Source organism: Narcine bancroftii, chromosome 13 (genome assembly GCF_036971445.1).
Source record: "Narcine bancroftii isolate sNarBan1 chromosome 13, sNarBan1.hap1, whole genome shotgun sequence".
NCBI classification, from domain to species: Eukaryota; Metazoa; Chordata; class Chondrichthyes; order Torpediniformes; family Narcinidae; genus Narcine; species Narcine bancroftii.
In genome coordinates, this window is record NC_091481.1 from 81,059,565 (window position 1) to 81,083,637 (window position 24,073).

General features: G+C 46.8%; 2 protein-coding genes across 4 annotated transcripts in view; one reads left to right on the forward strand and one right to left on the reverse strand.

Moving 5' to 3' along the window:
- The window catches only part of LOC138748410 (trafficking protein particle complex subunit 6b-like), a 136,302-nt gene that overhangs the window by 108,743 nt on the left and 3,486 nt on the right, over positions 1 to 24,073 (reverse strand). The window lies entirely within an intron of this gene.
- The window catches only part of LOC138748409 (latent-transforming growth factor beta-binding protein 4-like), a 131,290-nt gene that overhangs the window by 85,956 nt on the left and 21,261 nt on the right, over positions 1 to 24,073 (forward strand). For both annotated transcript variants that reach the window (XM_069908545.1, XM_069908547.1), the window contains 9 exons: positions 3,746 to 3,865; positions 6,655 to 6,780; positions 7,914 to 8,039; positions 10,671 to 10,793; positions 11,681 to 11,809; positions 13,356 to 13,481; positions 16,795 to 16,938; positions 18,050 to 18,214; positions 23,017 to 23,094. In XM_069908545.1, the coding sequence (XP_069764646.1) occupies positions 3,746 to 3,865; positions 6,655 to 6,780; positions 7,914 to 8,039; positions 10,671 to 10,793; positions 11,681 to 11,809; positions 13,356 to 13,481; positions 16,795 to 16,938; positions 18,050 to 18,214; positions 23,017 to 23,094 (1,137 nt within the window). The remainder of the gene's footprint in view (positions 1 to 3,745; positions 3,866 to 6,654; positions 6,781 to 7,913; positions 8,040 to 10,670; positions 10,794 to 11,680; positions 11,810 to 13,355; positions 13,482 to 16,794; positions 16,939 to 18,049; positions 18,215 to 23,016; positions 23,095 to 24,073) is intronic.

The window sequence follows — 24,073 nt, forward strand, 5'->3', positions numbered from 1 at the left end:
GGAGAGAGAATCAAAGGTTGCTTTTATTGTCATGTAATAATACTTTTAAAATGTAATACAGTACGTTTCCGATTATTCAAAACGCACGGGACTAGACATGTATTGGTTAACTGGATTTTCTGGTTACCTGAGAAATGCCTTTAATCAGCAAAATACTTATATTGGCCGTCACTGATCCTGACACCTCCCCACCTCCATCTCTGAACCTGGCCAAGAGCCCAAGGAACATAGGAACATAGGAAGTAGGAACAGGAGTAGGCCAAAAATGGCCCATCGAGCCTGCTCCGCCATTCAATACGATCATGGCTGATCTAATTTATGACCTAACTCCACCTACCTGCCTTCTCCCCATCTCCCCTAATTCCTCTATCATGTAAAAATTTATCTAACCGAATTTTAAATATGTTTAATGAGGCAGCCTCAACCACTTCCCTGGTGAGAGAATTCCAAACATTTACTACTCTCTGGGAAAAACTATTTTTCCTCATCTCTGTCCTAAATCTACTCCCCCGAATCTTGAGACTGTGTCCTCTCGTTTTAGTTTCCCCGGCCAGCTCAAAAAACCTTCCTACATCTATCCTATCCATATCCTTCATAATCCTATATGTTTCTATAAGATCTCCTCTCATTCTTCTGAACTCGAGCAAATACAATCCTAGACGATTTAATCTTTCATCATAAGTCAACCCCTTCATCCCAGGGATCCTAGTGAACCTCCTCTGGACCGTCTCCAAAGCCAGTATATCCTTCCTCAAATATGGAGACCAGAACTGGACACAGTACTCCAGGTGCGGTCTCACCAGTACCTTATTCAGTTGCAACATGACCTCCCTACTCCTGAATTCAATTCCTCTCGCGATGAAGGCCAACATTCCATTTGCCTTCTTATAACCTGCTGCACCTGCAACCTAACTTTTTGCGATTCATGCACAAGCCCTCTCAAGTCCCTCTGCACAACAGCATGCTGTAGTTTTTTACCCTTTAAATAATATTCAGGTTCCCACTCAGATCCCAGGCATCTCCCTATTGCAGTTGCCAATCCCAGGAGCCCGAGGTCCCCGCTCCAATCCCAGATACCTCCCCACTGCCATTGCCATTCCTTCCCGGGAGCCCAAGGTCTCTGCTCGGATCCAAGACACCTCCCCACCGCCGTTGCCAATCCTACCCTGGAGCCCAAGGCCCCCATTCCGATCCCAGACACCTCCCCACCGCCGTTGCCGATCCTTCCCGGGAACTTGAGGTCCCTGCTCTGATCCCAGGCTCCTCCCCACCGCTGTTGCCAATCCTCCCCGGGAATCCGAGGTCCCCATTCCGATGCCAGGCTCCTCTCCAGCGTCGCTGCCCGTCCTTCCTGGGAGTCCGAGGCCCCCACTCCAATCCCGGCCCAGTAACATCAGCATAAAACAACAACAAAGAACAAGGGATGGTTTTTCAAACAAAATAAAATTTAATTCTTACCTTGAGTACACAAGAGCTCCGTTGGATTCAAAATGGTGCTAATGTTGGGGGAATTTAAGAGATTCTTAGCAGACACATGGATGAAATAAAAATAGAGGGTTATGGGATAAGGATGGTTTATTCCTTTTTTAGGAAGTAATGTATGAGTTGGCAAAACATCAAGGGCCGAAGGGCCTGTATTGTGCTATAGTGTTCTATGTTTTATGTAACAGCACGTCAGAGTCTCACTTGAGTACACGAGAGCTCCGTCGGATTCAAAATGACGCTAACCGTGCGTCAAAGTCCCACTTGAGCACGGCAGGTCAAAAGAAATCAACATTTTTTTTCAACTTGCGACATCATGTTGCTGCCGAAAATTTTCGCAGACTCTGAGAAATTTGGTAAAGTGGTTTTCGGATGATCGGAAACATACTGTATAATATACTTCAAGGTAAGGCCGTGAGCGCCCCCTAACAATAACAAGAATCATATCACTTAGAGCCTTTAAACTACCTGGATTAAATTGCTCAACTCCCGTGACAGAGAGAAGACTCAATTAGTCTGCACAGCGGCATGGGGCAGAATTGTTGGAGATGTAAGCGAACAAGTCAGTCACGGTCATACAGCAATTCTGCGCAATTCATCCATGTCAACCAAATTGACATTCTGGGCTCATTCCCATTTGCCTGCCTTTGGTCCACATTCTAGTAAATTCTTTCTTTCGATATACAGTTAAAACCTCTGGTATCCTGCACCTGTGGGGATTGTTAGATGCCAGATAAATTCATTTTCCGGTTGCTTGAGACTCACTCTAACGATGCCTAACTCATGATTCTGCATTAAGAATAAACAGTTTAAAAGACAAAAATACTACTTCCACTGAACAAACTTCACTTGCATGAATATTATAAACCGTAAGGCATTTTATTTATTTTCAGTCACATTCTTTGAAAACATTTTGCATCTGCAGGTTCCTCCCCCTCCACGGAGCGGCCCAAAAGATGAACAATGCCATTATAATTAAGCCCGACACCCCCCCCTCCCCCTGGCCTGACTAATACACTTAATAATATACTGTTGTGGGCGTAAGAACTGAGACAGCAGGCTGTGAGCTCGTTTAGCACAACTGATTGACTTCGAAGTTCGCTCTGCAGACCTTCAAGGCCGTCCGGAGCCCGCCCCTCGCGTCACGCTGGCTTAAACGCATATGCGGACTCCTCGTCTGCACCGGAAGAGGAGGAGGACCCACGACGCCATCTTTGCTGCGGCTGCCCCGCTGATAAGCGGGGCCAGTTCGCCACCGTCACAATAGAAGTAGAGATAAAGGCTCTTACTAAGCAGGGGTTCTTTTAAGGAAGTCGGCTCCCCCGGCAGCGAGCGGCATCAACCAGCTCTTCATCCTGGGCGACGCCATTTTATTCAAAGCACCAGCTTTATTCAAACGACGGCTATGAAGGCTCTCCGCCGGCTGAATATTTGATCCCAAAGGCTTATGTGTTACTTCAGAGAACATTTACTTTTCCAATTTTAAACATTTATTTAATTTTTTTAATTAGTTGTTACTCATTTTACTTATTTTCCTCGTTTATTTGCAAGTTGCTTGAATTCTGGATAATAGGGGTTTTGCTGTAGATGTCCAAATGTAATTTTACCCATTTCGATTTCTGACAGCTCATTCCAGATAGAGGGAGATGGGTTGCTTCTCAGATCCTCCCTTTAAACTCTTGCCCTCTCGCCTGTAGATATTCAGATTTAAGTTTCCAGATTTCAGATTTATTGTCAGAATGACATCACATACAACCCTGAGATTCTATGAGGCAGAATTACCACCTATTCAGAGTGCAAAACAAAACTGTACACAAAATAATGTAAACCAACTGACTGCAGTACAGAGACAAAAGAAATCAATAAAGTGGCCAAGTAAGAGTCCCTGATAGAGGTTGTCATTGAGGAGTCTGATAGTGGAGGGGGAGCCCCTGTTCCTGAACCTGGTGGCCCCCGGAACCCCTTTCCCGACGGCAGCAGCGCGATGATTGGCGCTGCTCTCGTCGGGTAGCGTTCCCCCATGGTGGGGAGGGTTTTACCTGTGACGTCCTGGCCTGAGTCCACTACCTTTTGCAGGAGTTTATGCTCGTGAGCTTTGGTGTCCCCGTACCAGACCGGGCCCTCTGGTTTTAGAATTCTTATGGATTAAAAAAAGCAGGAGGGGAGGTGAGAGAAGCTCAGAATAGACTTGCTGGCCAATTTATCGTGCAGTGACATGGATCTCCTAACGCATTATTTCTCTGCAAAATCTGCTTTATTTCAGATATTGACGAATGCGAGGATGATTTAATCTGTCCCAACTCTGAGTGTGTGAATTCCATTGGATCATTCCATTGCCTCCCGTGCCCTGCAGGATATCAGATCTGGAATCGAAAGTGTGCAGGTAAAAAAGCTTTGAGAGCAGTCTGGAGAGGTCGGAGAACCATAGGCACAAGGGAGCTAACTGCTAAAAGGCATCAAACATACTCCAGGAAGAAAGATAGATCCTCAACAGTGGTCCATCAAAAGCTTCCAAGTCAGGGCTAACATAGATAGTAAATTTCCCTCTTTTAGTGTAGGGCAGCACAGTTATAGCACCAGCAACCCAGGTTCAAATCCGGCGCTGTCTGTGAGGAGTTCTTACATTCTCCCTGTGTCTGCGTGGGTTTCCTCTGAGTGCTCCGGTTTCCTCCCGCCCTTCAAAATGTCTGGGGTTTGTCAGTCAATTGGGTGGAATTGGACAACACAGGCTTGAGGGCCAGAAGGGCCTGTTACCCATCAGTGACTGGGTTCGCGTGTATTAGAGAGTACCCCTCTCTGCATTGTTTCATCACCCGCATAATGGGTTCGATAAGATAAAATCTTCCTCTGCACTAGCTATTCAAACACGTCCAAAGAAGGGACAATGCAGAATAATTATAGAGAATTTCACTGTCCTCTCACCCACAGTCACGGCAGGAACAACGAGATTTCAGATTCCAGATTTGTTGTCAGAGTACATGCATGAAATCACATACAACCCTGAGATTCTTTTACCTGTGGGCGAGGCAGAATCGCCACTTATCGGTAATGCAAATACTGACTCAACGTACACCTAAACAAATAAAGAAATGTAAACAAACTGACTGCAATGCAGAGAGGAGAAAATCAATAAAGTGAAAGAGTCCCTGATTGAGGAGCCCCAACAGTGGAGGGGGAGCAGCTGTTCCTGAACCTGGTGGGTACAAGTCTTGTGGCCCCCTAGACCTCTTTCCTGATGGCAGCAGCAAGAACAGAGCATATGCTGGGTGGGGTGGATCACCAGAGGTTGCTGCTGCTCTCCGACAGCCGCGCTCCCTTTAGAAATTCTCGTTGGTGGATGTGGGGCGATCAAATGACCGCTCACAGACACGAAGTAAGGGCCAAAGGCTTTATTGATCTACAGATCCAAGCATGCTTTATCAAATGTTCCGCCAGTGGCTCGAATTTGAACTTTCCCAACCTTTGGAGTTCTTTTTTTTTAAATTATTTTCACAGCCTCTAACCCAGTGGCTCTCAATCTTTTTCTTCCCACACACATCCCACTTTAAATAATCCCTAGGCCATCGGGGCTTTGTGATTCGCAAGGGGTTGCTTAAGGTGGGATGTGCGTGGAAAGAAAAAGTTTGAAAACCACTGTTTGAATCGTCCCTCGTGGACTTGTTATGTGCACGGTTTCAAACCTCCAAAGGAAATGGACCAATGACAATTTTTCTCAGAAACAATTGGGTCTAGAGCAGGGATTCTCAACCTTCCCACTCACATCCCACCTTAAGCAATCCCTTCCTCATCGCAGAGCCCCGATGGCCCAGGGATGACTGAAAGTGGGATGTGAGTGGGAAAGGAAGGTTGAAAACCTTTGTCCTCATGGGAATCTTGATCAGGTCCCTTTGTGTTTCTTGTGATTTATATGTTTCTTTATTTCTAGAGGCAAGTGTTTTTTTTTCTGTCTTGACATGCAATTTAGGAATGGTTTGGGGTTTAGATTAGTTAATTATATTGGGGTTTTTTCTCTTCTTGTATTTTTTTCAATTTACCTATGAATAATACTGTTGCATAAGAATTTTTGTTCACTCTGACATATTGATTGTGCATTAACATCATGAAATTCTGTGGACACGGTGGTTGAAGTAAAAACAGAAAATGCTGGGAAACTCAGCGGGTCCAACCGTGTCCTTCATGTAGCAAAGGTAGAGATACAGAACCGATGTTTCGGGCTTGAGCCCCTCAAAGTCAGCAGGCGACTGAACGAAAGAATAGGAGGGGGGAGGGTAAAGGGAGGTGGGGGGGGGGGTTGGTGGCAAAGTCAGGAGACGATAGGTGGAGAATGGAGGGAGGGGGTCAGGTGGGGGAATGGCAGGGCTTGGTGGGTGGAAGAACTAGAAAGGCAGGAAAAGGGGGGGGAGGGGAAAGAAAAGGCGGGCAGGTTTGATGGAAAGCAGTAAAGTCATAGGACCTTTCAAACTGCAGGGTTAACTGGGCAATTTGCCTGGTTAGCGCCCCAGTTACATAGCAGTTAGAAAGGGTCTGAACCCGATCAGCCCTATTGGAACCCAACCGGGTCCCTGAACTACCTCCGAGGTAGTCAGGGAACCCAGTTAAACTTACCTAGGTCACGTCCACAGGCGATTTGAACAGGAAAATGGCCGACCCGCTTATTCCAGTGACAGCGCTTGTGTGCGTGCAGCCGGCATCCAAACATCCGGCGGGACTTCCGGTAAGTGCTTGGCGCATCATTGCAGGGGCGGGATCCCCCCTTAAATCGCCGGGTTGGCGGTTTAATGGATCCATCCCCCTGCAATTTAAAAGGACCTTCCAGCACCTTTGCCCCAGTAATTGCACCCAGGTCTTAGGAAGGCTGCCCAGGTGCTGCAATTTGAAAGGGGCTAATGTTCATCCCATGTGGCTGGAGGGGGCCCAGACGGAAAATAAGGTGTTGTTCCTCCAATCTGCGGGTGGTCAGGGTGGGACAGTCTATCACAGTTTGTATAAGTTGTATGCATCATTCCTTGATGTGTGTATGTACTATTATATAAAATTCAATTTAAAAAATTGAAAAATATAAAATGTCCTGTGGCCTGATGGGTGGGGAGGGAGGGGAGCCGTTGAAAAAGGCTGGATGGTTTTACTGTGATGGGTAAAGATTGAGGACCAACTGTATATTTGTTGCTTCAGATATCGATGAGTGTACAAATGGGGCAACGTGCGGCGAGGCCGGGATGTGCGTAAACACCGAGGGCTCCTATCAGTGCACCTGTAACCCTGGATACAGGCTGAATGCAGATGGCAATCAGTGTGCAGGTCTGACCATCTGCTTTATAGAGCAAACTCCAGTATTTACCCATTCGCTCTCAAAATTCGCTTGGCTTTAACACTTGTGTGAAAAGGCAATGTTTTCCAAAGTGGTATGCACTGGTGCATTTCCTGGTCAAATCGCACAACTCCAGAAAAGTCATTCTGCATCTGTGCCCTGCGCCCTGCATCTGTGCTGTGTGCCCTGCATTTGTACCATGTGCCCTGCATTTGTGCCGTACACCCTACATTTGGGCCGTGCACCCTGCATTTGTGCCGTGTGCCCTGCATTTGTGCCGTGCGCCCTGCATTTGTGCCATGCACCCTGCATTTGTGCCGTGTGCCCTGCATTTGTGCCGTGCGCCCTGCATTTGTGCCGTGTGCCCTGCATTTGTGCCATGTGCCCTGCATTTGTGCCGTGCGCCCAGCATTTGTGCCGTGCGCCCTGCATTCGTGCTCTAGGCCCTCCATTTGTGCCCTCCGCCCTGCATCTGTGCTGTGTGCCCTGCATCTGTGCTGTGCGCCCTGCATTTGTGCCGTGCGCCCTGCATTTGTGCCGTGCGCCCTGCATTTGTGCCGTGCGCCCTGCATTTGTGCCGTGCGCCCTGCATTTGTGCCGTGCGCCCTGCATTTGTGCCGTGCGCCCTGCATTTGTGCTCTGGGCCCTCCATTTGTGTCCTGGGCCCTGCATTTGTGCCCTGTGCCCTGCATTTGTGCCGTGCGCCCAGCATTTGTGCCGTGCGCCCTGCATTCGTGCTCTAGGCCCTCCATTTCTGCCCTCCGCCCTGCATCTGTGCTGTGTGCCCTGCATTTGTGCCGTGTGCCCTGAATTTGTGCCATGCGACCTGCATTTGTGCCGTGTGCCCTGCATTTGTGCCGTGCGCCCTGCATTTGTGCCGTGCCCTGCATTAGTGCTCTAGGCCCTCCATTTGTGTCCTGTGCCCTGCATTTGTGCCCTGTGCCCTGCATTTGTGCCGTGCGCCCAGCATTTGTGCCATGCCCTCCATTTGTGCTCTGGGCCCTCCATTTGTGTCCTGTGCCCTGCTAGTGTTTGGTGCTTATGCCGTCATCAGCCTCTTGTATCAAGAGAGGATGTATAAGAGTGATTGCTTGTTCGGTAAGATTTATTCTTGGTTTTCCAGATATCAATGAGTGTTTTGAAGGAGATTTCTGTGCGCCTTATGGAGAGTGTTTGAACAGTGTAGGCTCCTACACCTGTCTCTGTGCTGAGGGGTTCACCACCTCTGCTGACCTGTCCACTTGCATAGGTGAGGTTCGCTGGATTGTGCAACACTGCGCTCTCTCTCTCTCTCTCTCTCTCTCTCGCTCTCGCTCTCTCTCTCTCTCTCACACACACACACACATACACACAGAGTCATAGAACCTACATTGGGAACTGACGACAGGGATGATGCTGTCAGAAGTGGGGATGCATTTAAGAAGGCGAATTGCAAAACAAGAGGGGTCATGAAGTATCACTGATGGAGATGGTCAAGGTAAATTAGAGTATCTTAAGAGAAAACCAATAACGACAGGACCATTAGGAACAATGTGGGCAATCGGTACATGGAGCCAGAAGGTACAGGTGAGGTCCGAAACAAATGGGAACAGGATTAATGATTCTATCCTTAATCAGGAGGCAGCAACATTTGGGTTCGTCAAGAACAGATCCAGTCTGACCAACCTGATCGAATTTTTTTGAAGAGGTGAGCAAGGGTGTGGCTGCATTTTATACATAGACTTTTGACAAGGTCCCACTTGGGAGACTGGCCCAGAAGATTTGGGATCCTGGGCAAGTTGATGGACTGGATGGTGGGTGATGGTAGAGGGCTGTTTTTGTGATTGGATGGGTGTTCAGCCATGTACATCTCATAAGAATGACTCGTACATGGATGTAAGTGATAGAATCAGCAAGTTCACAGATGATACAAAGATTGGTGGGCTTACTGAGGGTGTCAGAAGTAGTTTGGGGCTTCAGGGTGATATTGAGGGGTCGGTGAAATGGACTCGAATGAAGGATGCAGTTTAACACTGGGGATGAGGGACTAGTAAGTCCGAGGGAGTACTGACGAACACAGAGACTCTGATGTACAAATCCTTGAAGGTGACACCACCGGTTGGTAACGTGGTTAAGAAGGTATTTGAGATGCTGGCCCTTGATGAGTTGGAGCATTGGATGCCAAACTTGTGCTTCAACTTTATAAAACTTGTTCAGAGCCCAGCTACAATATTGCCTTCAGATCTGTTCACCACAAAATGGGGTGGGACTGAAGAGGGCGCAGAAGAGAGTTATCAGGATGTGGCCTGGGACGGAGCAGAGACTGAAGAGATCGGGTCTGTTTTCCCTGGAGAGAAGGTGTTCAAGGGGGAACACAACTACATGAGGGTAGTCTGCGAGAAAACTTCCTCCACGTCAAGGTCGATAAAATCAGAAGTGACAGATTTAGGTTAAGCGATCTGAGAGAGACTCGGAGAGTACATTACTGGAGAGAGTTGTGGAGCAAAGTCAGTAAGAGCATTGATGAAGTGTCCAGACAATCACTTGAGACCAGGCACAGAAGGCTCTGGACTAAGTGCTAAAAGATGAGATTAAAGCAGACGGGTCTCCATTGCTTATATCATGATCAATGGTGACCATAGATCTCCAGACCCATAGAACACGACAGCACAGCAACAGGACCTTTGGCCCTTCTAATCTGTGCCTAGTCCAGTCCCTATCCCTCCCCTCCGTGTCTCTATCCAAAGTTTTCTTAAATATTAAAATTGAGTCCATATTCATCACTTCAGCTGGCGGCTCCCACTACACGCTGAATTATTATTTTTTTTAATTTAAATTTGTATTTTAAATTAAATTTAGACATATAGCATGGTACAGGCCATTTCAGCCCACGAGTCAGTGCCGCCCAATTTATGTTTTGAAGGGTGGGAGGAGACTGGAGCCCACCCCCCCCCCCCCCGGGGGAAACCCATGCAGACACAGGGAGAATGTACAAACTCCATCCAGAAAGCGGATTTAAACCCCAGCCCTGATCGCTGGCACTGTAAAGGCATCACGCTAACCTCTCTGCCAACCGTGCCGCCCCTAACATCCCCCCCCTAAACTTTTCCCCTTTCAGCTTTCACCCATGTCCTCTCGTCCTTGTCTCGCCCAACCTCAATGGAAAAAGCCGCCTCCTTGCCTATGTATCTCTTTCTATACCCCTCATAGGGCAGCACGGTTGAGCGGTAGGGACCGGGGTTCCAATCCCACGCTGTCTGTAAGGAGTTTGTACATTCTCCCTGTGTTTGTGTGGGTTTTCCCCAGGGGCTCCAGTTTCCTCCCACTGTTGAAGATGTACCGGGGATGTAGGTTAATTGGGCATCACAGACTCGTGGGCCGAAGTGGCTGTATGTCTACATTTAAATTTAAAGTAATTTTGTATACCTCTATCAAATGTACCCTCATTTTTCAATGCTCAAGGGAATAAAATCCTAACCTTTTAACCTTTCCCTCAGTTCTTCAAATCCCAGAGACATCCTGGTCAATCTTCTCTGAACTCTTTCAATTTATTGATCTCTTTCTTGTAGTTAGGTGACAAAAACTGCACACAAAATTCTGAATTTGGCTTCACCAGTGTCGGATATAACGTTACCATTACATCCCAACTCTTATACTTGATTTATGAAGGCCAAGCTCTCTTTCTGACCCTACCTACCTGTGATGTCACTTTCGGGGAATTACGTATCTGAATTCCCAGATCCCTCTGTTGACCACACTCCTCAGTGCCCTACCGTTTACTGTGTACCCGGTATGTCCTTGCCTGGTTTGTCCTTCCAAAATGCAACACCTCAATCAAATAACTTGTTTCCATGCTGAATGACTCTCTCTGCCTCTATCTTTTTTCTCCTGCCCTTAACAGATGTTGATGAGTGTACAGTCGCTGGACGCTGTAACAGAGGACGCTGCACCAACACTGTTGGTTCTTTTGAATGCTCTTGTGAGCCCGGATTCCGAGTTGATGCAGATCGATCCCAATGTCTGGGTAAGATGTTGAGCTCTTTCTCCACTGTCGATCGCTCGATTCAGTCCTGACATCAGGCACTGTTTGTATGGAGCAGGGCACCGTACACGTGACAGCGCGCTCTTCTTCCCGGAGCACATACCAAAGACGAGCTCGTTGGTTGGTTAATTGTGAATTGACCCTAATGCAGGTGAGAGGTAGAATCTATGGGAGTAGATGGGAATGTATTTGTGTAAGTGGTTCGCATTCAAGACTCCTTTATTGTCATATAATATTACAGGACATTTGGGGCATTACAGTTGGCCTAGCTGTTAGTAGTCTTCCCAAATTGCCATTGCTTTTCCCATCTTATCAAATAAAGGTACAGGTAAAGGTCCCATTATTGTCACGGAGTGCTACATTTAGAATGTAACATACATGAGATTCTTTGTCTTTTTGTCCACCGTAAGGCAGGCAGAGAGTCGCCACTTTGTCCAGCGCCCCTCGCAGAAACCTACAGCACCTGATGTTCCCAGGCAGTCTCCCCTCCAAGAACTGACCAGGTCTGAACCTGCTTAGCTTCCAAGGTCAGACAACCCCAGGCATATTCAGGCCATTAAGGCTTCTGAAAATAATCAATATTGTTCAGCCCTCCTCACAATCAACACCACCAATCTGCAAACTTACCTCCCACATCCAAACCATGAATGAATGGAACAGACAGCCGACTGGTTTGAGGCTTTCCAGTCACAATCCCTGTGACCGTGAAACGCTGTCATCCTTGGAGTCTCCTTCAACAGGGACCCAGTGCTCCTGAAGGATTGTCCGAACCTTTCTTTGCGATTGAAAATGTGCATCTGTGAAAACTGGGGCGGGTGGGTTTAAGCCTGATTTTGATTCTTTGTGGACACTCTGTTTCTGATCAACAGATCTCGATGAATGTGAGGAGTATCCGACTATTTGTGGCACTAAACGATGTGAGAACAGTCCTGGCTCCTTCCAATGCATTACAGAGTGTGGTATGGGATTCCTGATGAGCCCTGCCCAGGACTGTATTGGTAAGTCGACCCTCATCCAGATTTCAGATTTATTGTCCGGGTACATACATGACATCACATTAGATTCCTTTCTCCTGTGGGACATAACCACAGCCGCCTTCTCCTGGTCACAGATTCAAGATTCTTTTATGGTAGTGGTTTCCAAACACCCCCCAAAACTCACATTCCACCTTAAGCAATCCCTCTGCCTTCGGTGCTCTGTGATTAGTAAGGGATTGCTTAAGGTGGGATGTGAGTGGGAAGGGAAGGTTGAGAATCATTGCTCTAGACCCAATTGATACTGAAATATTTTGCTTGTGAAAAATTGTCATTTGGCCCATTTCCTTTGGAGTTCTGAAACCGTGCACATAACAAGTCAATGAGGGACGATTAAAACAGTGGTTTTCAAATCTTTTTCTTTCCACCCACATCCCACCTTAAGTGATCCCTTACTAATCACAGAGCACCGATGGCATAGGGATTACTTAAGGTGGAATGTGAGTTTAGGGGGACAGTTTGAAGACCACCATTTTATTGTGGCGTAATAAAACACAAATAATATTTCATGAATTTGAATTTAGACATAAAGCAGACAAAAATTCGCCATCAGCAGAAATTGCCGGGCCCTCTTACTGTAAGAGAAAAGAGAAGCCAAAGAGATCCCCTTCAGAGTCGCAGAAGGTCCCCTCTGGGAGATTCACAGGGAGTCTCTTCAGAGTCCCAGAGCTCTGCCTGTTAATTCCCATAACACGATAATGGTAACGTTCATTGTGCCTCTTCCAGGGCGTGAGAGCAGGAGCACTTTTTCCAAACAGTTTAACGCGGGGGCTGGCCAAACCTTTATTTGGTTGTGGGTCCCATACCGAAAAATACAAGGAGTCCGGGGCCAAACAATATTAAGCTCGGCAGTTTTCAACCACCGTCAGCTCCTCCAACAGGCCGTTTAAAGCCTGCGTGGGACCAGACCCCACAGGGTAGCACTATGCATCTAAAGGTCCGCACCAGCGGCAGCGCTGCCGTTACTGTATCCCCGGCAGCGCCACCATCTTAGTTTCTCCAATGTGCCTCTTACAAATGAGCAACGGGCTGGTGTTGGCCATAGTTGGGCCACCCCTGGATTAACAAGACACAACAATAAACAATTGGCTTCACTTCACTGAGCGCCCCTCCCAACCTCCCTCACTGATCTGTGGCCCTTCAAACCAGTCTGCTCCGCTTGGCACAAGTTGAAGGAAAGTCACTTGTTGCCAAGCCCCTAAGGAATGGCCAAGGAAAGATGCCCACTGCAAGTGGGCATGGTGCAAGTGTGAGATTACCACCGTGTGGACGCGATGAAGTGAGCACGGTTGCGATGTGCGTCACAATAAGTGTGCAATGGGAAAAACGTGACTTTGAATGGGAACAGCCAGGATAACTGAACGTAAGAATGCACAGTGAATGATAGAGAGAGATTGTGATTCTGGGAGTAGCAGAGGCAGTCTGTCTGTGACAGTGATAAAGTGCGTGACTGAGAGGACGGGAACCTGCACCGACACCTGCATCTCCTGCGTCTCGCTCTGCTCCACAGATATCGACGAGTGCAACAATGCCACCATCTGTGGGCCAAACAGCTACTGTCAGAATATGGCAGGATCGTTCCGGTGTCACTGTGACCAGGGGTATCAGAGGGCATCAGATGGCTCACGGTGTGTGGGTAAGACTCATTAGCGGCGGAACTGAGTGTTCAGGATTGCTGAAGCGCAAGACCATTAGACATAAGAGTAGGTACGGAAATAGGCCATTCAGCCCTTCGAGTCCACCCCACCATTTAATCGATTTTCTCACTGCCCTGCTGCCCGGCCTTCTCCTCATAACCTTTGATGCCCTGGGTAATCAAGAACCTCTGTCTTAAATACACCCAATAACCAGGCCTTCACACAACTGCCTGTGGCAACATATTCTATAGATTCACCACCCTCTGGCTGAAGAAATCCCTCTGCATCTCTGTTCTAAGTGGACGCTCATCAATCCTGAAGTTGCGCCCTCATCTCTCCCACCATGGGAGACAACCTTTCAACATTCAAACTATTTCATTGAGATCCCCTATCATTCTCTTAAATTCCAACGAGTACAGGCCAAGAGCCGTCAAACATTCCTCACATTATAGCACTTCCATTCCCAGAATCATCCTTGTGAAACTCCTCTGAGCCCTCTCTAATATTAGCACATCTTTTCTTAAATGAGGAACCCAAAACTGCTCACAATGCTCCAGGTGAGGTCTCCCAATGCCTTATAAATCCTCCACATCACATCTCTGCTCTTGTATTCTATTCCTCTTGAAATGAACGCCAGGATTATATTTGCCTACTTCGCCACCGTCTCAACCTGCAAGTGTCTACCTTCACGCTATCCTGCTTGAGGACTCCCAGGTCCCTTTGCATCTAGTAACTTTCAATTTTATCCCTATTTAGAAAATAGACTGTCATTTATTTCTTCGACCAAAGTACATGACTGTACGCTTTCTAGCATTGTATTTCATTTGCCACTTCTCTGTCCAGTCTCCTAATCTGTCCTTCTGCAGCCTCCCTGTTTCCTCTGTTCCTCCACCTACCTTCGTGGCGTCTACAAATTTGGCCACAAAGCCATAATCTAAATCATTAATCTACACCATTAAAAGGCATGGTCCCAACACCGACCCCCTGTGGAACTCCACTAGCAATTGGCAGCCAAACGGAATATGATCCCTGTATCCCGACTCTGCTTCTTGTCAATCAGACACTGCTCTATCCACCCAAGTATGTTTCCCGTTATGTGAAAGCATTGGCTGACCTCTCGTGGCTTTGGCTCTGATGTGAAGGGAGCCACTGACACTAATGAAGCTGACAATAAATTAAAACCACTAACACCACAGATTTGAATCATAGGGAGTAGAGAATGTGGCTGTTCAAACCTCTTGTTTTTCTGCTAGCTCTTGTTTTTCTACTAGCTCTTGTTTTTCTGCTAGCTCTTTGCCAGAACTCTAACTCTCCCAGTAACTCTCCTACCACTGGATATTTCCCCCTATAGTTCTGTCCTTCCAATATTTATTAATTCATGTTTGAAATTTCCTTTTGAATCTACTTCAACCAATGAATTTCAAAGCATATGAACCATTGTTTCCTAAATTGGTTACTCCCTTCCTGAGCACCTCTTTCAAATCACACCCCCGCCCCACCTCGCTGAGAAAGAACTGCACACAATTCTGGTCTCCTTCTTTGAGGAAGGACATACTGGCTTTGGAGGTTCACCAAGTTGATTCCAGGGATGAGGGTTTGGCCTATGAGGAGAGATTGAGCTGTCTGGGAATGTACTTGCTGGAATTTAGAAGAATGCGAGGGGATCTTCTAGAAATGTAAGGATGGTGGTGGAGGCTGAAACATGAGGGTCATTTAAGAGACTCTTAGGCACATGAATGGAAGAAACATAGAGGGTTACTAAGTAGGAAGGGTTTAGTATTTTTTTTGTTGGAATATATAAGTCTGAACAATATCGAGGGTGAAGAACCTGTACTGTGCTTTAATGTTCTATGTTCCAACATATCCATGGTCACAGCCCCCAATATGTTTCCCGATTTATTTCCCAATACCTGGTCCAATATTGCCAATTTCCTTGAAGTCCTATCCACATATTGCTGTAGAACGTTCTCCTAGACACATTTAACATAGTTCACCTCATCCAGTCCCCTTACACTTTGGCATTCTCAGTCAATGTTCGAGAAGTTGAAATTGCCTTCAGTAACAGCTTGTTTTACAGACTTCACCATATTTGATCTTCTAGCTCCCGGTTACTGTTTGCTGGTCTGTAGTATACAAACATCAAGGTGACTACTTTTCCAGTTCCCATAATCTTCCTACCATGTTAGTTCTCCAGCAATATCCCACCATTCAAATCGAACTGGGGGTGTGTCAGCGGCATGGGCTTGTGGGCCAATTGGGCCTGTTTTATATATGTCTAAATTTAAATATAAAATATCCCCTCGAATGGCTGCTGTGATGAATTTTGCATCCACTGTTCATATCACAGCACTGGAGAAACTCAGCAGATCAAACAGTGTACTTTATCTACCAAAGATAAAGATAGAGAACCAACATTTTGGCCTTGAGCCGTATAACCATATAACAATTACAGTACGGAAACAGGCCATCTCAGCCCCTCTAGTCCATACCGTTTCAAGTGAACTCCACTAGTCCCACCTACCCACTCCCTGCCCATAACCCTCCAATCTCCTCACATCCATGCACCCACCCAACCTCCTCTTAAATGACAGAATTGACCCTGCTCTTCCGGAAGGTCACTCCACTCAGCCACCTCTCTCTGAGTGAAGAAGCTTCTTCTCATGTTACCTAAACTTTTTCCCCCTAACCCTTAACTTATGACCCCTCGTTCCAATCTCACCTACCCCCAAGGGGAAGAGCCTACTCTATCTAACCCCCTCATAATTTTATATACCTCGATCAAATCCCCCTCAACCTTCTACACTCCAATGAATAAAGACCCAGTCAACTCAATCTTTATTAGTATTCTTGATACTGTAATTCAGGCAACGTTTTAGTCAATCTTCTCTGCACCCTCCCTACCTTCATCAAACGGTTAGTGTGAGCAGTTCCTTTGGTCGTTCAACATTCTCACTGCCAGCTGAAGTGGTGAATGCAGGCTCAAATTTTGACATTTATGAAAAATTTGGCCAGGTGCATGGATGGGAGGCGTGTGGAGGGATATGGTCCAGGTGCAGGTCAGTGGAGTGAAGCAGAATAATCATTCGGGATAGACTAGAAGGTCGTGTTTCTGTGCTTGAATGCGGTTCATCTAAGCCTCGGAGATGGACTCGGTGTCAGAGACAGGAATGCCTTGACTGCCTCCTGATAGGCTGTCCCCTTCAATGGCATCTGAAATGGTATTCTTTCTCCGTCGGTGAGACCTCTACTAAAGGTTTTATCAATGATGTCTCAGCCTTCCATATTTACCAAGAAACATTTCTCTCTTTGCAGATGTGAATGAGTGTGAGACCATGCAGGGTGTGTGTCACTCAGCGGCTTGCGAGAATGTAGCTGGTTCATTCTTATGTATCTGCCTGGACGAGAGGGAAGAATTCGACCCCATGACAGGTCGATGCATTCGTCAGACTGTGCAGGGTACACTTCTCTCTATCTTCTAAAGAGCTAGACAATGTTCGTCCCCACTAAGGAGTCACAGTTCACAGACACGCATTGGTGACGTGCTAAGGTGTATACACAGAAAATAGCGAACATTATTACAATAAAATGCACTGTTTGGGCGAAATGGTTAGCGTGGCGGTTAGTGCTTTGCTGTTACAGTGCCAGCGACCTGGGTTTGAACGTGGAGTTTGTACGTTCTCCCCGCGTCTGCGTGGGTTTCCTCTGGGTGTTCCAGTTTCTTCCCACCCTTCAAAACGTACTTGGGTTTGTAGGTTAATTGGGTGTAATTAGGCAAGCACGGGCTCATGGGCTGAAAGGGCCCATTACCGTGCTCTGTGTCTAAATTTAAAACAATTTTCACTTGGTGGATTTCGGCCAGTTCTGGGTCATCAGGCACTGAGGCAGATCCTGGCATTCGGAAAAATAAAGAGAAAATTCTGCTGTGACATCAGGCGTACAGAACGAGCAAAGAAATAGGTAATGGAGAGAGACTCGAGATAAAAAGCAAAATCTAAGTCATTAATCCATATTTGATTGTGTTACTGCTTATCTTCGGATGACAGTGATCTTTTACAATGGTCACCTTTCTGTCTATGTATAGAATCAAGATTAAATGTAAGATTACATTCACAGCATGGTGAGCGCAACGCCTTTACAGTTCCAACATCGGCACCGGAGTTTGAATCCCGCACTGTCTGAGGAGTTTGTACGTTCTTCCCGTGGATTTTCCCCAGGGGCTCCAGTTTCCTCCCACCATTCAAAACATTCTGGGGTGGGGGGGTGGTAGATTAATTGAGTGTAAATTGGGCGGCACAGCTCGTGAGCCGAAATGGCCTGTTTCCATGCTGTACGTCTCAATTTTTTTTAAAAATTAAGAATACAACAAAGTCCGGAGTGGGGCTGGGTGGTGCGGGTAAGGGAATGTAACTGTAAGCAAGGTTATTTAATTGTAAGGACCAACTTGTACAAGGGTTGCCTGTTTCAGTGCTGGGAGTTCTGTGGGTATTTAAATTGATGACCAACATCTGTGTGGGCCACTAAAAGTTTGACTAAAGCTTCCATTCCTTGGCCATTTTGTTTCTTGCAGCAGCGCCTGTCAGGGAGGAGGTGGAGTGTTACTACAGCCTGAATGACGAACAGCCATGCGAGAATATCCTGGCACGCAATGTCACGCGGCAAGAGTGCTGCTGTACTGTTGGTGAGGGATGGGGCAAAGATTGCCAGATCCACCCGTGCCCCCTGTATGACTCGGGTAAGAGCCTGCATCAGAGGTCAATCGTGCGTGTCTCAGCCAATCCAACTGTGGGGTGATGCGAGGGGAGGGGAATGCTGACCCTTGTTGGGAGGTGAGACGTGATGGGAGGAGATGATGAAAATCAGCCCCATCTCTCAAACACAAAGCAAAACACAAAAGTCTGCAGGTGCAGTTTGATGTAAAAACACAAGGCCGGAGAAACTCAGCAGGTCAAACTACCTGGTGAAGGTAAAGATACTTAACCATTGTATCAGGATTGAGGCTTCTATCAAAGATATGAGCAAAATGAACAAGATGGTGGGGGGGGGGCTGTTGGAGGAGGAACCCGGTCCCACAGGCAGGGAAGGGGTAATGGGGAGGGAGGCCACACCAGCAAAGGGGGGTGGGGGGGGAATGGAGAGGGAAAGAGGTGAAGGAAAGGAGATAGAGGGATAGGGGAGAACGGGGAATCTTCTAGTGGAAACCAGAAATGCCATCCGGTGGGAAGGTGCCCAGACGGGATATTAGGTGTGGCTTCTCCAGTTCGTGGAAGGGGACAGGCAGGAGGGAATAGGTGGATCAGGGAGGGTGGGCGCACCAGCAAATGTGGGGAGGGGGGGGGATGGCTCTGTGAATGGAGAGCAAAGGGCGTGGAGAGCTGGAGGAAAGAAGACAGAGGGATGGAGAAGGGGAAAAATGGGAAGCAGGATAGCAGAAGCCTGAGAAGTCGGCATTAATGCCATCCAGTGGAGAGTTTTGCTCCTTCAAATTTACGGGTGGCCTTGGTTTGATCACGTGCCCGTACCTCAAGCCCAAAACATTGGTTCTGTATCTTTATCTTTGCCACATAAAGTTCGCTGTTTGACCTGCTGAGTTTCTCCAGCCTTGTGTTTATACTCTCCAGATGGCTGTCTGATATGGGTCCCATGGTGTCAGGAAAGGCTAGCCCAGTGGTTCTCAACCTTTTTCTTTCTACTCTGTATCATCACTTGGAAAAATGCGCGCAGTTCTGGTCGCTCCCATTCCAGGAAGGATGTAGATATTTTGGAGAGGATACAGAAGAGGTGTGTCAGGATGTTGCCTGGTTTAGAAGGGTAGCAGTTCTGAGGAGAGAACAAATACAGGAACACAATCCTTTATCCGGAACCCTTGGGGGACAGTGTGTTCCGAATTTCAGAAAGCCAGATTTAAGCCCACCCGAATTGTGCTGTCGTATCCACCCGCACCCCCTTCCAGTCGCGCTGCCATCTCTCCCCACCCCCCGCCTCCACGACTCGTGCTGCCAGTCTCCCCCCTCACCTGCCCGACTCGCACTGCCTGTCTCTCGCCCACCCGACTCGCGCTGCCGTCTGTCTCCCCACTTGCCGGTTTTTGGAACTCTCTGGATTTTAGAAGTCCAGATAAAGGATTGTGTACCTGTATTTTACAGGGAGAGAGGTAGGTGCTTGGATTGGACTGCCAGGAGTAGCAATGGAAGTAGATACAATAGAAATGTTTAAGAGGTCTCTAGATAGATAAATGAACACGAAAGGGGTGCAAGCAGTAAATTTTTAGTTAGATTTGGACATCAAGTTCAGGACTGACACTGGGATCGAGGACCCTGGTCCTGTGCTGTCCTCTGTTTTGTGTTGGGCAGTTAAAATTGATTTATGTTGCTTTGCAAGTTTAGGATAAAGAAACGGATGTGGAAGGACGTTTAAAAATAAATTTCAGACATAACAAAATGTTCCAATAAATAACCGTGCAAAATAAATTTCTTTCAATCCTAAAAACTCATTGCTGACAGGAGAAATTAAAGGCAATATTAAATCAAAGGACGAGGATTTGAACTAGCAGAAGGCATTAATCGTGGAGCACTTTAGAAGTCGGCCACGGAGGAAATAGATTATCTAAATGATGGTGGTTCTCGACCTTTTGCTTTCCACTCACATACCACTTGTCTTCAATTTTAAATTTAGACATACAGCAAGATAACATAATATATTTGCTTTAACTCAGTGGTTTTCAAACTTTTTCTTTTCACTCAGATACCACTTTAAGTAATCCCTCTGCCATCGGTGCTCTGTGATTAGTAAGGGATAGCTTAAGGTGGTATTTGGTGAGAAAAAAAAAGTTAGAAAACCACTGTTTTAATCGTACCTCATTGACTCGTTATGTGCACGGTTTCAGAACTCCAAAGGAAATGGGCCAAATGACAATTTTTCTCAAGCAAAATATTTCAGTAACAATTGGGTCTGGAGCAGTGGTTCTCAACCTTCCCTCCCAACTCACATCCCACTTTAAGCCATCCCTTACTAATCACAGAGCACTGATGGCAGAGGGATTACTTAAAGTGGGATGTGAGTGGAAAGAAAAAGGTTGAGAACCACTGATATAGATTGAACACGTTCTTCAGGCAATATCACAGTGAGTGTACTTAACAATAGCATTTATTGTCTTCAGGAAGATTCAGTGCAGCAGAAATATCTCATCAATGTTGCAAGAGCTGCGATACATTCTGTTACATTTGTGTGGCGAGTATACGCTTAAGGCTCAAAGACGCAGCATGACTGCACTTATTAAGAAACCCTATGAGCTCTACTTCGGTGGTAAAATTGGTGACCAAGACAAATCCTGAGCTCCTCATATTTGTTGTCTAACATGTGCAATCAACCTGAGAGCTTGGTTTGGAGATACTTTGAAAACATGTAATTAAACATGCTGAATTCAATAAAAGTTAATTTCATGTTTCTCTAACTTCCTTGTAATCTGAAATTATCTCAGTGTTCATCTTGATGTTGTCTATCATAACCCCACCCCACCTCAATTTTTTCAGGAAACAAACCTATTGATTTTTATTTTGTCCGGTGTTGCCAACATTTTGAGCCCTTCCTGAGGTGCAAGTGAAGATAGACATGTATCTGAATTAAAGGCTGGGGAAAGAAAAGGGGATGAATGGGAGGGGAGGAGTCCAGACCAACAGACAAAATGTCTGTTTAATTGGATCTGATAAGAGGAAAGGTGAGAATTGATTTTGGTTCTGTGAAAGGAGACAGGGGAAAAGAGAGAGAGACATAGCTGAAGGAAAGGAAACAAGGAATAGATGGGGGGGTGGAGGTGGGGAATTCAATGGAAACTGGAGAAGTCAATGTTAATGCCATCTGGTTGGAGGATGCCCAGATGGAAGATGAGGTGTTGTTCCTTCAATTTGCAATCTGGCAATTCATGAGATCATGGACAGGAATGTCAGCGAGGGAATGGGACGGGGAATTGAAGTGGGTGGCTACTGGGCTTTGCGGCGGGCAAAACTGAGGTGCTCAGCAAACCGATCTCCCAGGCGGTGTCCAATGTAGAGGAGGCCGCAGCGGGAGTACCGGATGGAGTGGGTCACTCTGCTGTTGATGGTTTGATGGAAAAGCGAGCCAGAGATTTACAAAAAAGAATGGTCCCTTTGGAATGTGGGAAAAGGGAAGGGAAGATGGGTCTAGTGGTGGGATCTTGTGAAAGGAAATGGAAATGGCAAAGGGTGGCCCATTAAACATGGAAGGTGATGAAATGGAATGGAAGAACCAGGGAACATGCTTGTAGCATCTTGAACAATAAGCAACTGAAGGGATGGGATAGAAATAGTCAGTTTGGGACCTTTATCATCTTCTTCTTTGGCTTGGCTTCGCGGACGAAGATTTATGGAGGGGGTAAAAGTCCACGTCAGCTGCAGGCTCGTTTGTGGCTGACAAGTCCGATGCGGGACAGGCAGAGACGGTTGCAGCAGCTGCAGGGGAAAAAATGGTTGGTTGGGGTTGGGTGTTGGGTTTTTCCTCCTTTGCCTTTTGTCAGTGAGGTGGGCTCTGCGGTCTTCTTCAAAGGAGGTTGCTGCCCGCCAAACTGTGAGGCACCAAGATGCACGGTTTGAGGCGATATCAGCCCACTGGCGGTGGTCAATGTGGCAGGCACCAAGAGATTTCTTTAGGCAGTCCTTGTACCTTTTCTTTGGTGCACCTCTGTCATGGTGGCCAGTGGAGAGCTCGCCATATAACATATAACCTTTATCTAAACTACAGTAAAATGAGGGGTGACACTACATATACAAAGTGGGAAAGGGGCCAAGAGGTGGAAGGCTATTGGACATAAGGTGTGAGAGGTATAGGGACAGCCAGACCACTGGGAATTCTCAGTAGGTTCACACCTAATACAGTAAAACCCCTGTCATCTGGAATTTAAGCAACTGGAAGCCTCAGGCAACTACCAAAAAAAATGCAGGTTTAAAATTGGCACGCCTCGCCGTTAACTCGCCAGTCCACTCAACCACACAATCTCAAGCAACTGGAAAATACACATCCGGCATGCACCTATCTCCATAGGTGCCGGATACCAGGGGTTTTACTATATTTAAATTTGGGAGGCATGGTTAGAACTAAACTATCACAGCGCCAGTGACCCGGGTTCGAATCCGGCACTGTCCGCAAGGAGTGTGTACATCCTCCGCGTGTCTGCGTGGGCTTCCCCCGGGGCACTCCGGTTTCCTCCAGCCCTTCCATTTGTACAGGGGTTGTAGGCTAATTGGGCCAGAAAGGCCTGTTACCGTGCTGTGTGTGCGCGTAAATTTAAACATTTTAAATTTAAAGCCTGTTGCTGTTCAGAACACATTGTCAGAAGAGGCAATGGAATCCGATCCAATTACTGGGTTTAAGGCATTTAGATGTACAGGATTAATGCCAATGTGCAAAAATGGGGCTTGAATGTAGTGAGGTGAATGGCACATTTCTCAGTAACACAACTCCAATTCATTTGTCATCTAAATTAGATGTTTTTTTCTTACCCTTGAATTAATTGTGTTGCAGATGAATACAGATCTCTGTGCCCTTGGGGACAAGGATTTCTTTCCATTCCACACCCAATATTTGGAAGAGGTTACATAGGTGAGTTGAGACTGTCAGCCTTTGAGACTTCTGTTTTGATCTGCTTTGACTTTTCTCCACATTCGCTCGGCGATTAATCCTGCGATTGCTCTTTCTGCGCCAGTGTTGTGTCTGTGTGAGAACATACAGCACAGTGTGGGGGCCCTTTGATCTACGATGTTGTGCTGGCCTATATAAACTTATACCACCATCAATCTTACCCAGGGGCGGGCAACCTTTCACCATGGCGTGTCAGTGGTTGAACAGCACACTGATGCTACCATAAATGAAATCAATACTGAGACACAGACATTGTAATTGAAGTTTTCAATCGTCTCTGCTTGGGATGTATAATGTACAATGTATGAACGCACAGTAACTTGACGGTGATGTATCAAAACAACCCACAGGAAACGTTCAAGCAACGAGATCGACCATATTCCTTCCAAACAAAATTATGACAATGCATTTTGGATCAGGGAGGTGCCTTCCAATCTGGAAATGCATCAAAAATCTCGAGTTCGTCATTAAAATGACTCAATTTTTAAAAACTACATAAAAGCCAAAAAGTTAATCGTAATGAAAACAAATGGCAGCTCAATCAATGGGGAACTGGATTTTGATTGTTGTTTGAAACCTGCTCGAAATTCATTACACCCGGCTCCTTTAACAAGTATCAGGCCTGGTGGCTCAATAAGAATCAATGGGAGAAGAAGTTTACCTTTCTGCACAAGAAATAGCTCTATAAATAGGTGAAGCTCGAGTTCAGTCGAGTTCACCTTCTCATCCCAAAATGATTCCCTGGGGCGGCACCCACTGCCTCCCGGGAGAAGCCCTGACTACGCCCGCCAGTAAACATTGGGCTGTCAGCCTGTGGGATCCGGACGGCAGCTTCACCCCGCATACCTGCCGGCCTCGCCCCTCCCCAATGTCAGCGCCCGTGACCTGCGGGCCGAGCCCACGTGCTCCAAACTCGACGATTGCCCGCTCGAAATCGGAC